At 48.1% G+C, this 16,417-nt stretch overlaps 1 protein-coding gene across 2 annotated transcripts in view; it reads right to left on the bottom strand.

Moving 5' to 3' along the window:
- ACTN2 (actinin alpha 2) overlaps positions 1–16,417 on the bottom strand; it is a 69,841-nt gene that overhangs the window by 16,672 nt on the left and 36,752 nt on the right. Inside the window, exons 7-13 of one of the 2 annotated variants that reach the window (XM_081123917.1) lie at positions 14,741–14,822; positions 11,529–11,614; positions 8,915–9,007; positions 7,093–7,323; positions 5,018–5,165; positions 3,527–3,677; positions 272–380 (exon numbers count right to left, since the gene is read on the bottom strand). In XM_081123917.1, coding sequence (XP_080980043.1) covers positions 272–380; positions 3,527–3,677; positions 5,018–5,165; positions 7,093–7,323; positions 8,915–9,007; positions 11,529–11,614; positions 14,741–14,822 — 900 coding nt within the window. Of the gene's footprint in view, positions 1–271; positions 381–3,526; positions 3,678–5,017; positions 5,166–7,092; positions 7,324–8,914; positions 9,008–10,393; positions 10,480–11,528; positions 11,615–14,740; positions 14,823–16,417 lie in introns of both variants that reach the window. The other variant, XM_081123916.1, reaches the window with a different exon arrangement.

Raw genomic sequence — 16,417 nt, 5'->3', positions numbered from 1 at the left:
GTTTTATACCATGATCGTATTACCCCTGGACTTTTTTTAATTCAGAAGGATGCCACACTGCTGTGTAGATAAATCACAGTACAAAGCTCCCAACTTCCCATTTCCCTCTTTTTTGCACTTTCCATACTCTCTTTAGAGGTTCCTTCCACTGGATAATCTGTTTTGTTTCATACTCATAATGCCACAGAAAAACAAGAAATCAGTAACAGGGACTTAATTGAAGAGCCTCTATTAAAAGGTTTCACGTCACTGGGTGGCTTAAAGACCTCACCTCCAGGGCCTCTCGCCGCTTCTGCGTAAGCGTCCCCAGTCTGTCCCACTGGTCACAGATTTTCTGGCACCGATCATTGACATTCACAGCGTCATGATAGTCCAGCTCACTGTTAGAAGTGAAAATAAAGATTAGCTTTTCCAGACAATAGAGGGAAAAATGAACATGGGTCCAAATAAACAGATTATACATATTTTTTAAAAGATCTGATTGAATTGGCAGGTATTTCAGGGTTTTGTTAGTCATCACCACTGCAAACATGATCACTATTACGAGAAGAATTGGCGAAACTTTGCTGGTCAACAGATTTTTAAACAGAGAAGCGCTGTCTTCTCAGTGCCTCGGGCTATTTATTCTCCCCTGGGTTGTTGGCCAGGCCCCAGGGAGTACTGCATTTAAGCCGCAGTGTACCTGTAAGTGAAGCCGGCTATCGGACCGAGGACAGTCCTGTGGGAGGGGCTGAGTCAGGGGGGAGGTGTCAGCTGGCACCAAGTGTCCTTGGCGCCTCTCAGAGGGCACTAGGCCTCACGTGTACAGGGGATGAGCACCCAGTCCAGAAGGGGTGGGGCAGTGGGACTCGAGCACGGTGGGACCTCTAACCCTGGCAGAGTAGAGCCTTTCCTCTGGGGACTAAGAGGTCCCAACTTGTCTTAGGCACTTGCGTGACAGCAAGGACAAGGTGATTTCTCACTAAGTAAGTCCCCTTCCTCAGCAGCCTGCCCCTCCATCCTAGAGGGAGGTCTGTGAGGGGAAGTGATTGGAACTGACCATTCAAGCGAATTCTCTGCTAGAAGGCTAACCTGGTACCTCCAGGGATAAAAAGGTTGAATACTGTACAGAGCTGAATCGCCTTCTAGTTAAGATCAAAGCGAGGCTCACAGGTTTGAGGACATCAGGAGACTGCTTCTCAAGGCAGGCCAGACAAGCACCTTCTCTGACCACATCCATTCCCAAAGCTTAAGTTTAGTTCTTAGCAAACCATAATTGGTTCTAGTAAGACCTTAAGTTCAGGCAATGGCTGTTCATTACTTGTTTCTCTCCCTCCTAAATAACATTAACTTGTCCTTACAGAGTGTTGTTGTTTCTGTTGCTGGAGGAAGGAGAAGCAATGGCTGTGATCCGAGTGTCCCTCCAGGGGGTAAGAAGCTCCCTGTCACTGAGCCAGAGCTTGTTCAGGTCTTAGGAGCAGTTTTCTAAACACACGTGCACATCCCTGACCGAGAGGGACTGAGGTTCCTGTGCTTATTGTTATCATAAAAAACAAAACCAACCAAACATACCAGCACTTTGCACAGCCTTGAATGCAAAGTGGAAAGGCTACGGCTCTTTAAAATGCTAACATTAAAGAGAAAAAAGACTTCAAAAAACATGCAGGAATCCTTCTACTAATGCGTAACGGGGATGCCAATGCTCGGGCTCACGGTTAATATTTAGGGTAAACATTTCTCCCTCTTCTCTTAATGCGTATGTGTTAGTTCTACACATAACTGCTTTCACAGAGCTAGGGTCTCCATCGCGGGGCACACCACTTTACAGGCACTTTGAAAGCTGCACACACAGCTTGATTTATTATTTTAGGGAAGATAAAAGGGACAGGGTCATCAATATCAATAAGATGACCTCATATTTAAATTCCGTACGTGGTTCCTCTCTTGACTGTGAGAAGAAATAGGCATTAGGGATACCTGGAAACATAATAATAATAAAATGATTACCACCCTGGCTGGGTGGCTCGGTTGGAGTGTCCTCTTGTCCACCAAAAGGTTTCAGGTTCCATTTCCAGGGCACATACCTGGGTTGCAAGTTTGATCCCCAGTTGGGGCATATACAGGAGGCTGCCAATCAATGTGTCTCTCTTTTTCTCTCTCTCCCTTCCTCTCTCTAAATATATCCTCAAGTGAGGATTAAAAAAATTATTACTTAAATTTTTGGGCAACACTTAAGACTATTTCAAATTACTCATGGGATCTATTACAGAACATTGAATGACTTGAGTTTCTTTCACCACTTCATTTTTAAAATGTCTATTTATTGATTTTAGAGAGAGAGGAAGGAAGGGGGGGAGAAATCAATTTATTGTTCCATTCATTTATGCATTTAGTTGTTGCTTCTTGTATGTGCCCTAACCAGGGATCAAGCCTGAAACCTTGGCATATCGGGACGACGCTGTAACCAACTGGCCTACTGGCCAGAGCTCACCCCCTCACTTTGTGATTTTAATGACCAGCCAAACATCCAACATTCAGGAAGCATGAGAAGTCAGAGAGTGCAGAGGCCACGAATACAGTGCAGACTGGATATGATGACCACATATATTGATTAAGAGCTTATTTGGGCAAGGCCAAAAAATAGGATACTCTTAAAAGAGGCTGTATCTGTTAATTGAGGAGTTTGCTCTCCTCAGAGCTGAGGATCATGGGAGTATAAAAATATAACATATTAAAATAAACATTTGTGTGCCCTGGCCGGTGTGGCTTAGTGGGTTGGGCATTGACCTGTGCACCAAAAGTTTGGCGGTTCGATTCCCAGTCAGGGAACATGCCTGCGTTGTAGGCTCAATCCCCGTTGAGGGGTGTGCAGGAGGCAGCAGATCCATGTTTCTCTCTCCCTCTCTCTCTAAAAATCAGTAAAAATGTTTTTTAAAGTAAAATAAAACACATTTGTGTTACTATGCGACAGGCTCTAAAACTGTGCAAACATATCAGTGATAATGATGGGGAAAAGGAACAGGGGATGAAATTTGTATTTATCAAATGGGACAAGGGTCTTTAAAGAAACTTGGCAACACTGCAGGGCGGCCCCTCTCCCGGAGAGCGGCCACTGCCAGAGGCTGCACCTGCACAGAGCGGGCACTTATTCATGATAAGCAGGGCCGTACGGTTTCCTTCTTCAGAGGTGTTATTTCTGCTTGTTTTGGTTTCTGGACGCGCAGTGTGGTCACTGCCCGCGCCCAGGCCTGGTGGGCCACCTTTGTGAGCTGTGCTCTGGGCCTCCCTGCGGCTTCTCATCCGACTGCCTTGCTGGGGCGGGGTGCTGCAGAATGGGGCATGCAGGGATCCCCCCAACAAAAGAACCAAAACCAAATCGGTTCATCTGTTTAGAAAAACAGGATGAATTCCATCCCAGACTCCTCCAGCTTCGCTCTCCCTAAACTCCACACTGGAAAGGAAGGCCAGGCCCGTGCCCCTCCCTGAGAAGGCTCTGGGGAGTCCTTCGACTGTCCCCATGCCCATGGGTGTCCGCAGCAGCACGTACTTGAGCTCCTGTGCGATGGCTGCGATCTGCTCCACGCGGTCCTGGTGCGCCGCCAGGTCGCTCTCGAAGGCCTCATGCTTCCGCAGCAGGGCCCGCACCTCGGTCAGCGTGGCTGACTCGTAATCCTTCTGCAGCAAGATCTGCTCTTTGCCTGCAAAGGTTGTCGGGAGAGTGAGAATACTCCTATGTCACACGGTGGCTTCTGAGCCTGCAAAGTTCTGTGACGGGTCAACCAGGAGGAGGGGGAAGAAAGCCGGACGGGGACCGCTCTGCTGAGGACGAAAGCCCACGTCCACCTTCTAAATACCAAACCTGCTCGGTCAGGATTCTGGCAGCAAGGCTGTGATCTTCCAGTGTGACGCTTGGTTGTTAGTCATTAGCTCACAGCCATCTGGATCGCCAGATACCACACGTGAACTCTGTCTGCCTACCCACAGGTCCAATCTGGACCCTACATTTTTGTTTGTTTGTTTGAAAGCTTTACTTTCTGTGGTTAAATGTAACCTGTATTTTTTTCCCTAATAAATTAGACAATTTTCTCTCCGAACTTCTACTTATTTTCCCACAAATATTCCTTAAATCATGCAACGGCTGCAGTTATAACAGGACCCACATTCATCCCCTTGTTGATGCCCTTTAAGACTTAATTCTATAAAAACTGGAAACAGAAGCAATGACCACATATTTAACTGTGACAGCCTTGCACTTACTATGTGCCACATACTGGCTTAAACACCTTATGAATATGAACAGATTACATTTTTGTGAACCCTGCAAGGGATGTGTGACTGTCATTCCCACTGTGAAGGGGACACCTGAGAGGCACAGAGCTGAGAAGTGTCAAGGATGGGCTCCAGCTGTCTGGTTCCATGTCCAGGTCCAGGTCTGTGCCTCTCACTGTCTCGTGTGCAAACCTGACAGTCAGACCATATAGAGCACAAGGGACCGCAGGACGAGGGCACCTCCTATCCGGGGGTGGGGGAGAACTTTGTTCGAGCTCAGCAAACAGCAGCCAGTGGGAAATGTGAGCAGCACAGTTCATGGCTACGGCTACAGGCACAGGACTGTGCAAACCCCAAGGGGGAGACGAATCTGAGGGAAATGACGTTGAGACTAGACGATACCTGCATTCTTCCTTCGTAGCAGGTTTCCTAAGTGGGAAATTATGCTGCTTTGTGGCATTTAACAAACATCCTATTGGCAGAAGCCAGGCTGTCTGACCCACAGTTAGGGAATGAACAGCAACAGTGGAGTCAAGCAGGAAAGAGTGAGGTGGCCAGGAGGCCAGGCCCCACAGCCAAGTGTGGGAAGACACATTTCGAGGCTATTTCATGAAAAATACATTATCTGCTTGATTAGAAAATAAGAGGTTTAGTAGGAGAGAGCAGAGAGGAGGGAGGCAAGGACCCTGCCCACAGGGTCCCGGGGGTTAGGGACAGAGTTAGTAGCTGCACTCGTGGCTCTGTCCCCAGCCCCAGCCAGGTCGCTCACCATAAGCCCAGGTCTCGTGCGTGGACGCCTTCTGCCTGAACTTCTCGGCCAGGTGCTCCACGCGCTCCAGCCTCCGGATCTCGTTCAGCAGCCACTCCTCATAGCCCTTCTCCGCCTGCTCCAGCCTCTGCCAGGCCCCGGCGATGTCCTGGGTGTGCGAGGACAGGGCAGCCCGGCCATCACCCACCAGCCTCTCGGGCTCCCCTGGAACCCCTCCACTGTGTGGCCGACAGTGTTTTCCTTCCCTTACCTCCTTCCCCCACCAACCACCATTCAAATTTATTAGCTTCTAAAAGCCTATCATCCGGGACTTTTAAAATAATATAGCTGTTCTCAGGAATTAACAAATGCCTGATACTTCCTCAGATGTGGACAGAGCTGGACGAGGGAGCCTCAAAGTGAGTCCTCTCACAACTTTGACCCAGGGCCTGGGCTCACCTGTGACGTCCCTGTCCCCGTGCAGCCTTCACAATGGTCGGGGGGCGGAAAGACAATAACTAAACAAGTTCGCTCCAGACAGTGATATGCTATGACCAGAAGACAACACAGGGCCAGGTGATGCCGAGAGCCCATGGGGGCAGGTGCTTCAGGCAGGTCACTTAGAGGAGACCCCTCCCCTTTGAGGAGGTGGCATTTGAGTTGAGACCTAAGTGACAGAAGAGCTAGTTTTGCGCAGAAGTGGAAAGTGAGGCTCCAGGCCCTGGGAACAAGCTGAAGGCCCGGGGGACATGCTCCTGTGGTGAGTGAGGGCAGAGCAGCCAGGCGGGGGGGCGAGGGGTGAGCACATGGGGTCCTAGAGGCAGGAGAATGAGCCTACATCTTACCCTAAATACTCTGGGGGGTTCTGAGAAGGAAGGAGATACACTCTGGTTTACATTTAGGAAGATGGTGGTGGCTGCTATGTAGAGAACAAATTTTAGGGGCAAAAGAAAAAGAGCCAGTAAGAGGGCCAAGACGGTAGCCTGGCCAAGGGACAGCAGCGGAGTGCAGAGAAGGGCACAGATTTAAGACGTGATCTGGAAGCTGAGGGACTGGATGCCAGACAGTGACAGAAAGGGAGGGTCAGTGATGACCCTGTGTTTGGGGCTCAGTAACTTAGAGGTTCACTAAGAAAGAGAACACTGCAGGGACTCTTGGATGTGTTAGGTCTGAAATGCTTTGAGACGTACAAGCGGATCCATGAACCTGGACCTGGGGAAAAGTCTGAGCTGGAGATTGAAGTCTGGGAGGCATTGGCATTTGGGTGGTGATCAGAGCCACAGGTCTGGGCAAGATCACCTGAAGGGGTGGGGACAGAGAAGACGTCAGCATGAAGCCAGGAGCCTCTGTCTGCAGACAGGGCAGAGGAGACAAAGCCTGGAGAGCGACTGGACGGACCCACTGGTGAGGCAGGAAGAAAACAGTAAGTTCAAGGGCGGAAGGAGCTTTGGGAAAGAGGCGGCAGTGAGCAGGCTCAAAGCTACAGAGAACAGGAAATAGAAATGACAGTGATAGGATCGTCAACATGGACACTGTGGACTTGGGTGAGACCAGTCTTGGGGGAGGGGACAGAGCCAGGTTACTTCAGGGAGAAGAGTAAAGAGCAAAGGAGCGGGGAGGAGCTGAAAGCCAGTCCCCGAAAGACCTCTCTCTAGATGTCCACTGTGAGGGGGGCCAAGAAACAGGACACTCCAGGGATGTGCAGTCACGGAGCCCTTGCTCTGTTTGGCAGGATCTAGAGAGCTCTGTGTGCTGATGTGAGGGACTTGGCAGAGGAAGGGACTGATGATGCAAAGGGAGGGAGGCAGATGCAGGGCTGAGCCCTCAAGAGGAGGAACAGGGGTCATGACAGCCGGGAACAGAGGCCTCTTATTCTAGCTGCTGGCAGGCCTGGCGGGGACACATGGCCAGTCACGCAGAGGGAGGAAAGGACGAGGCCCTTCATCAGGTTTATTAAAGGCCTGCTGTCTAGGAGGCTCCACACCAGTGCAGAGAGGAGTCAAGAGATGCATGGTGGTCAGGAGGAGACACCAAGAATGAAGCTGTTCATTAATTGAGACAACGTGAGATGTCCACGGTCCCCAGCGGCCACTCACCGACACCATCTTGCCCTCGGAGGGCATGAAGGCCGGCCGGTTGCTGATCCGCAGCTTGGTCTGCAGGGTGTTGAAGTTGATCTCCAGCTGGCACTTCTCCTGCACCTTCGGGGGCTTGTGCTTCCGGCGGTAATCCCGGAAGTCCTCCAGCTTCTTCTGCATGGCCTGCATGGTCTTCTCAGGGGTCCGGTTCTCCAGCCAGGGGATCGTGCGGCGGATCCATTCCAAAAGCTGTTCCCAAAACACATGAGTACTGCTGAAAACACCAGCAAGGTGCCCCCGCTAAAAACCCATCTCACAACTTGGGATGGATTAACTTAATGTTCCTAAACTACAGAAGGATGAGGCCCCGCCTGAAAGGAGAGGACAGGCGCCTCTGTGCATGAGTGGAAACTCAGCGTCCCTCCAGCGGCCACCAGCGATCGCCCCGACACCACCACACAACAGGTGGGACTCAGTCAGCACGAGTCATGTTTCACACATGTGTGACATTTACAGGACTCGAGGACCAGACATTAGCAGACAAATGCTGGATGGACTTTCAAATGAAAAAAAAATCAAAACCAAAAAAATCACCTGACAAGGTGGAGTGCAGTGTGAAAATGCAGCGAAGAAATGGTTTAATTTAAGCTCCAATCTAATGAATTTATTTACTAGCAAACGTATTGTGAATCTGGGCCTGACTCAATGCTAAAGTATATTTTAATTTGATATCTAGCTTTCAAGGAAATCCACACGATAAAAGTGAAATGGGAGTGAATGCCTGAGGACAAAGTACATTGTCTTGAATTACCAAGTCTTAGAAATGACCTGCTGAAAAGCCATGAATAATGCACACTTATGATAACTTAGAAAATGGCAGCAAATAATAAAAATTCGTTTAAATGGTGATGTGCCCCAGCCTGAGGGTCTGAGGAGGAAAAGGAAGGACATATTAACTGGGATCGTGGTCCTCAGGTCCCGGTGATGCTTCGGCCCTGAAGTCCATCGCTGGGTTAAACAACACAGCCACGGACCCTTCCCCCAGCAGCAGTGTGAAGGTATGAACTCGGTGCCATTCAGCTGGACTAACATAAGCCCTTCCTTGGGAAGGTTCCCTCCCGTGTCCTGGTATTCTGTCCAGAACAGCCAATATCAGCTGTATTAATTTGGGATGAACATTACTTGGTGTGTGCCTGTGTGACCATGACTGAGGTCCTTCCAGAGAGGATGTGGCTGTGCACCTCCCCTCAGCCGTAAGCTGTGTGCTGAGTTCCCCTGAAGCTAAAACAGAACAAAAGAGCAACATGGAAAGTGCTATTCTAACAGGGCACCCAGCTGCCGAGCATCACGGAAACTCGTGTGCAAACATTGGGACAGAGGCTTGGCCTTCCCCACATTTCTCTCTAGACAGTCATACTTGAGGCTCAGCCACATCTAACCCAACGGGGCAGTTCCTCTGAGCTGGGTCACTGTGGCCCAGGCTCCTGAACAAGGCGAGCAGCCTCTGTGGTGTCAGAACCAGGGAAACAGTGTAATGCTGTCTCAGGGAGCCCGGCCTGGAGGTGCCCAGCTGACAATGAGACCACGTTCTGCTTCTTCAATGTGCAAACCACCTCTGTGCTCTGGGCTGGTTCAAAGGCCCATTGGATCACCTTCGTGCCAATTATGTTGCTACAGATGAACCACCCTCAGTTCAACTGTGTTTTCCTACTTTTATTCCATCTGAGATGAAAAATGCAAAGAAACAACACTGACAACCCGTGTTCACCCTCTCGCCTCACCCTCTTGCCTCACCCTCTGGGTGGGTACAAACAGGACTGTGGGTCACCGTTTCCTTTACCTCACTCGCTAGCCTCTCATATTCTTCCATCAGCCTCTCATTCTCTTGATTCACAGCAAGAACCTTACATATCCTGTTAGCTGCTGTCTCGGCCTGTAAAACACAATAGGTAAACAGGACAGCTCTGTCGACAGACGTGCACACACAACTGAGCGCGGTGGGCAGGAGAGGGCGAGGAAGGCGCGTGCTGTGCATGGCACAGACTCCAGGTTAGGGTGGAGGAGACAGGGCGGCTGTTTAATAATGAGTCATTTCACACCTTTTTACAGTGTTCACACAGACTTACAGAGCAGGCTGAGTATACTGTAGGGCACAGTGGGAAGAACCATTAGTCCAAACACAAACTTTGTAAACATCAAGTGATTAGTAACAGAAATGCATGGGTCGAGGAAACTAACATCTCAGGTCCCTGAGTGTCTGCCTGAGCATGCCTCTCACGTCCCGGCCTCGGGACCGTGGGGTGAGAACTCCCTGAGTAATACTAGCCTTTGAACCAAAGCAGAAATGGCGGGTCCTGAACACTTGTGACTGCACTGCGCTCACTGATGGCCTCTCCTGAATGGACATGTAGAACTTGCTAGGTGGATCCTTCCCCAGAGCTGAGGGCTCTAAGACCTCGTTCACCCAACACAAGAAGTTGGTGAGGTAATGATTCTCTATCATTGTGTTGTGGAGGGAAACCTGGGCCTGGACTGGCAAAGCGCCTCGAACCTGGTCACAGTTGAGTCAAGAAGAGCATCGTGCCATCCGGGCTTCCAGGCCTACAGCCTGTCCCACAGCCTTGCCTCTAAGGCCCTGGTGATCCTCACGTGCTGTGATGGTCTTAGAGAGCACAGGGGTAACACAGCCTTTGTCCACCCAGCCCATTGGATTCTCCATGTACAGGTACATGAAGGGGGCTCGAGACAGAAACAGGTGAAGATGGAGAAAAGGACATTTACCCATAATGACCATCCCGCAGGCTGCTTGTCTTAGAGAATGTGAATTTTTTTGAGGTTCTAACACCATAATCCTCTCCCCATTTCAGTTAAAATGGGATTAGTCTTGAAAGATGTTGGAACAAATCCCTGAGCAGTGAAGGCAGTTTCTAGGTTTCTCAGAACCAGGGCACCAGGAGGCACCCACCCTCCCGGGTGAATTTCCCCTTTACTCTCAGTGGACATGGCTCAATGTCTGCGGCACCTGTTTTTTCCTAAAGCACAAATGTTTCCCACAATTTACTAATCAAATAAAAGCGGTATCTTAGAAGGAAAGAGAGATAAAACACTTCAGGAACTGTCTAAAGTTAAAGCTGTTAAGAAAAAGTATTCACAGTTTGGAACTTGCCGTATTAGGTCATCACAAACACTTGGAAAGACTCCGAGGCAGATGTGAGGTGTGTGGACGCGCACATGCGTGCGCGCACACACACACACACACACACACACACACACAGACACCATGCGGGGGCAGCGCAGCCCCGTGGATGCGTGTAGGTACCTGCTCCGCGCCCGCGAAAGCATGGTAGAAACAGGACACGTACGTCATGATGGCCCTTTCGTCCGGTTTGGGGGTGTTCACAATGTCTGAGGGAGGGAAAACAGCACAGAACACACACGGAGAGCAGAAGCCAGGGTGAACCAGGGAAGGCCAAATGGGTCTAGGCCCACAGGTTCTGTCTCTGGGCCCACAGCCCCGAACCTTGGACAGCACCGAGACGGTTCTCGAGCGCAGCGATTCGAACCAGCGCTTTTTAAATAACCAAACTGAGGGCTTTTTCCTCCTCACCCTCGATATCTTTTGAAAGTGCAGTCGAGGCATTAATGTGGGAGCTCGTGTGCTGCGATCAGAGCCAGAGCTCCAGGACACTTTAAATGACTCATGGGCCACGTCCCTTTGACCATAAGGTCGTCCGCCACTTCTGCCTCGAGTAAGGCCGGTCACCGTGTGAGATGCTGGATACGGCAGCAGAGTCTGTGCCCCGTCTCTTTGCCGTACCCCCTCCCCAAGCACCCCGACAACTGCCTTCTGCTCTGAGACCGGCAGTTGGTGTGAAGATGAAATTCACGGGACAGTGTCTGTGATGCCTCCACACATACCTACCACGCCACTGACAGAAGTCCCCCAGGGCGACAAAACACGGACAGAGAAGGGTGTGCGCGGCTTGTACACACCACGACTCTTGCTACCGTTTACGTCAGCTGCCGAATTAACAAACAGGAAAGAAAAACAGAACCTTGTGACATGCGTCCTTCCTCCTCCACCTCGGCTGTACCTTTTTTGCTTATTGCTTTTTAACTTTAAACTGAGCTCAGTCGCTGGACAGAATGAAGTTAAAAAGACACCTTGTAGTTCCCTGAAGTGAAACCTAGTCGCTGGGTTTCCAGAGAGTGTTAACAGAAAGGACGTGGGTTGTGTAACAGTGTGGAACCTTCCGCAGAACAAACATGAACGGCACACTGGTGCACGGACAGAAAGCAAGTTTCAAAGAAAACTACACTAAAGAAGACACACAGCCGCCCCTCAGAGCCAGGCGGGTCTCCTACTCAGAGGAGAGGGGAAAGAGAAAAACAATAGAAAAGATGAAGACACAGGAGGCGAGGGGTGAGTGGTGACTCGTGTCTTAAGTCCTCACCTTCTGCGCACCCGCAAAAGCATGATAGTAACAGGAGACATAAGTCATTAGGGCTCGCTCATCGGGTCTGGCCGTGTTTACTACATCTGTGTGGAGAAAACAAGGTTAACTGCTCCCGCGCCCCAACAGCAGGCCCGCGAGCCGCCTCCGGGGAGTCGGAGCCACGGTCCTCCGTCGTCCACACACTCCTGCTGTGGGAACCTGGGCTCGAGCCAAAGAAGTCACACCTGCAAAGTCACGCCTCTGTGCACGTTTGAGAATTGCCAACAGAAATGAAGGCACTGCCAGGGAGAAGGGACGCTAGCTCAGAGTTGGTCAAGTCCGTGGCCAGATGTAGACCTGACCCCACAGGACGCACATGTGACAGTCCCAGAGACTTCCACCTCTGTGCATGTGGCAGCCCGTGGTCAGCAAGGTCCTTCTGCAAACCCACACAGAGCAGATGCGCCCGCACATATAAACCTGGTGCCGACTCAAAAGAACTTTGCAGAGGAAACAGGGATACAACTTCCACACCCTTTTAAAAGCAGGAAGACAGCCCGGCCGGCGTGGCTCAGCGGTTGAGCATCAACCTAGGATCCAGGAGATTGAGGTTCGATTCCCGGTCAGGGCACATGCCTGGGTTGTGGGCTCGATCCCCAGCAGGGAGCGTGCAGGAGGCAGCCAATCAATGACTCTCACCATTGATGTTTCTCTCTCTCTCCCTCTCCCTTCCTCTCTCTGAAATCAATAGATATATTTTTTAAAAAAAAAAAAAGGCAGGAAAACAGTAGGATGAGGAAGTGTTTCTGCAGTTCTTACTGCCGGTTACAATTAGCCACCAGAAAATCCCACTTGGGCTCAGAGATCAACACACACGAATGACAGGAAGTCAGGTAAAGAGCAGCAGGTGGGGCGAGTGACCTGAGGGGGACCAGGGTACAACAGGACAATAAAGGTGGCGGGAATAAGAGAAGTTAGCAAGATGCTGTGCAGGTGAAAGTCCCAATGTCGGCAGCAGAGACACAAAGGCTAGCTTGGGGCTGCAGGGGCGGTAGGTGTGTCCCCGCGTCCCCACATTAGGCCAGCCAGACGATTCTTATGACAAATTACTCTACAAAGGGAATGATATAGCTTGTGAGAATTTCTCTGAACCATTCAAAAAGATGAAGAAAAGTAATGGGAGGTGGGGGTTGCCACGTGGAGGAGATGAATAGAGTGCTAACATCCCATCAGCTGCACATCCCATCAGCTGCAAAGGACACAGAGAACGGACATGTGCCCTGACCAGGGCTCAGAGCCCAAGGAGAAACTGAAGAACCAAGAAGAATGTCCACAGGCCGGAGTAAAGATAACGGTGAACGGGAACTTGCCCTCAACTGTAGCATGTTAGGGAGGCACAAGTGAACTGAAAGATGAATGCACCAGACGGTACCCCACTTCTCCCCTCTTTAGTGTCTTAGCTATTAACTCAAGTGGGTAAACTCTGGGTAATTGTTTACCATATGGGAAGGTCAAAGGAGAGACCCCACAAATGCAAACTTAGAGAGGACAGATAGGGGAAAGGGCAAAGGACTTCTCTCTGTTGCTGCTTCATGGTTTTATTGACTTTCTCCCTCTAAAGACTTGGGAGGAGCCATAAGTAGAATTAACACCAATAAAACAGGTGTTTGATAAATGGTTAAATTAATAAATAGGTAAAATTAGAATCTTAGTTGAAAGATCAATGTTATGTCCCCCAAAAAGCTATGCTGATTCCTGTGGATGTGACCTTATTTGACAGTAGGGCTCAGGTTAAGATGAGGTCTTGTTGGAGTAGGGAGGGCCCTTAATCCATTTTGACTGATGTCCTTACAAGAGGAGGGAACGACACACAGAGGGAAGACGCCTGGTGGAGACAGAGATTGTAGCGCTGCCACCACAAGCCAGGGAAGGTCTGGGCTTCACGAAGCTGTAAGAGGCCAGGAAGAATCCTCTCCTGGGGGCCTTGGAGGGAGCGCGGCCCTGCCAATCCTTGGCTTTGACTAGAGTCTACAGAACGGCAAGAGAATAAATTTCTGTTGTTTTAAGGCACCCAGCTTGTGGTAACTTGTTATAGCAGCCGTAACGCAATCACCAAACATGAGGAGAAACAGAAGATTGACTACTGACTGTAATCAAGTTCTTTGCTTTTCTCAGCAATGAATCTGTGGACGCGATGGACCACTGGGGAGTAACAGTAACAAAAGCACAGTGACTAAGTTCCCTGAGGTCAGGACCCTTCATCACACCTCGTTACCTCCTGGGTACCCAGGGTCTCGTTCACAGGAAGCGCTCAATAAGTGTCTGCTGCACCATGAGTGAGCGCGAGTAAGTGAGATGAACGGATGGTCCCCACATCTGTGGTTTAAATGGTGAGCCTGCTGTAGGTACAACTATGATTCACCGTGTATGGAGATCACGGAAGGCATGTGAAACTGTTCCCCGCAGGAGTGATGCTGAACTGCATACTTACAAGTTCTTTCAGATCTAACTAAACAGAAGTTAACTTGGACTAGTTAACCTTTATCCGATGAAAGGGAACTTTAGTTCCCGGCAAGGAGTGGGTCCCGCTGGCCGAATTTAAATGCTGACGGAATTTAAATGCCGTCTTTTAAAGGTTAAATACTCAGAAACCTAAGCATATACGTTCTTTTTTACAGGCAAAAGGAAAGACACCATTATTTGTACAGTTGATCCTGGAAAATATAAGGAGTTTGTATGATGCTGTCTTTTAAATGCCGTCTTTTAAAGGTTAAGTGTGAAATGTGAAAGTTTGACAGGTACAATCTACATTTTGATTCAGTATCTTCTGGTTGGAAGGAAAGACTTTTTCCTTGTGGAGTCTTAAGCGCTTCACAAGAAGACTTATTTACTGAAGTTGTCTCTATGCAATAAGAATATTTATGTTGCTAAAAAATTAAAATAGAAAGTTTTTCTTTGAAAATCACAAACCAAAGCATTCTGTTTCTTTGCCAGATCTGAACCTTTTACCAAATCCTTTCACCATAGTCTTGCTGGCTTTTTTGGTATGTGTGCAGGATTTTTAAAAATCATTTATAAACAAGCTACACATGAAATCCCCTAATACTCACTGAAGAATCCTAAGTGCTCCAGATGTAACCTGACTATAAAGTCTCACTAATCCCCATGCATGGCCACAGCTACACAGCCACAGACTTCATCAGAGCCAGCAGGTAGCACGGTCATCTCACCTTCAGCATCCAGCATTTTGGGAATGTCCAGATGCTTCTCTGCAATTTCCATGGCCAGGTTAATATTTCCTACTGGGTCATCCTGTAGGAAAACAGCACACACAGATTTTAAAAGTGTATTTTTGAACAGGACGCATGAATAACGTTCTCTATATATCTCACTTTGGGGAAGAGACCTTCCCTTCCACACAAAATCATAATAATATAAATGATTTTCCTTCCTATCTCTTCCCAATCATGTCAAACACTTAGAAGAACATAAAAAATGATGCAAAACCACACAATCCATGCACAACGCAATTCATAAAACAGGAGCAAAGGTGTAAGAGAACAAAGGCTCTGTGGGCGGGAGGAACACTGTAGGCACTTTCTCTGGGCAGGGTCTGGAAGGTAATCACGGAGAATTAGCTGAAACCTTGTTTTAAATGTACAAAAGCAAAGGGGCGAAGAGAAGGAAATGTGCCACCTGGTGAGTGCCAGGTGAGTGACACATGTTACCAGATGGTCCAAAGATCAAACGCATGTTCCTGGATGTTAAAGATGAGAAGAAATTATGAAAACTTCAAATTGCAAATGAAAATTGTGAAGAAAGTTTTCTTCTTAAGATTACATTTATCTTCCACTGTAAAAGTGGTTAAATATATATATAAAATGCAACAAAATCAATTTAACCAGAGGTGCAGAACTGAAATACTGAAAAACTAAAGGACTTAACATCTCTTATTTTGACCCATTAAAAGGATTGACGGTTATGAATGGGGGGATGGGGAATGTAAGAAAGAAAAGTCAAAACGAAAGGTAGTGTTAGTTGGGAATGGCTTTGGTGAATTTAACATCAAAACCATTTACACACTTAGAAACGGCAATGCTTTGCCAAGAGCACATTGATTTAATATGGTGAAACATTAAAGGTGCAGGCTTCAAACACTGTCACAGCACCCAGGGAAGACACCAAGCAAGCTTCCTGCCTCACAGAGCATCTGATTATTTCAGGCAAAAAGCTTTTCCAACTAAACATTGGTAAACGAAGCATGTGAGCATTTCATAGAAAGTAGCTGCGTCATACAGGGCGTCCTACCTGGATACTTCATGCAAATGTTCATAAAGCCACAGAGCCTAGTAAAAGTTTCCTTCTTTTTGTTTAATATATTAGAAAATGTTCAGCATTAAAAACGGAGAGGAGTGAATCTGAGGCATTGTGAGAGTGATCTCATTTAGACTGTAACTTACAGAGATAAAATGTGGCAATTAAGGATTTTCTTGGCTCAGCAACTGTCCATGTGACCGTGGGCAGATCACTGAATTCCTCACTGTCTTCATCAGTAAAACTGGGATGTTCATAGGTGCAATATATTCTATTTATTGTGCATTACAAAGATTGAACACATGTGTATGTGTATATATATAATAGATGAGTACTTGTATTAATATATGCATCAATATTAATGTATATATATGTATAAACATATTAATATGTTATATACCACACACATTAATACATGTTCATATATAATAAACATATATGTATTTATTTATAACTGTTATCTAGAGCTATATAAGTATTAGCTGCTATTGTTAATTACCATTTTTATACTCATCAGAGATGGCAAATTAGCACAGGTCTGTGGACCTTTTGTAATAAAAACTGATCATTATAAACTGCTAGTAAAACTAGGT

The sequence above is a fragment of the Miniopterus schreibersii genome (genome assembly GCF_964146895.1).
Source record: "Miniopterus schreibersii genome assembly, chromosome: 21".
In the NCBI taxonomy this organism is placed as follows: domain Eukaryota; kingdom Metazoa; phylum Chordata; class Mammalia; order Chiroptera; family Miniopteridae; genus Miniopterus; species Miniopterus schreibersii.
The sequence above is the reverse complement of the archived record's forward strand: the minus strand, read 5'-3'. Positions and strand labels throughout refer to the sequence as shown.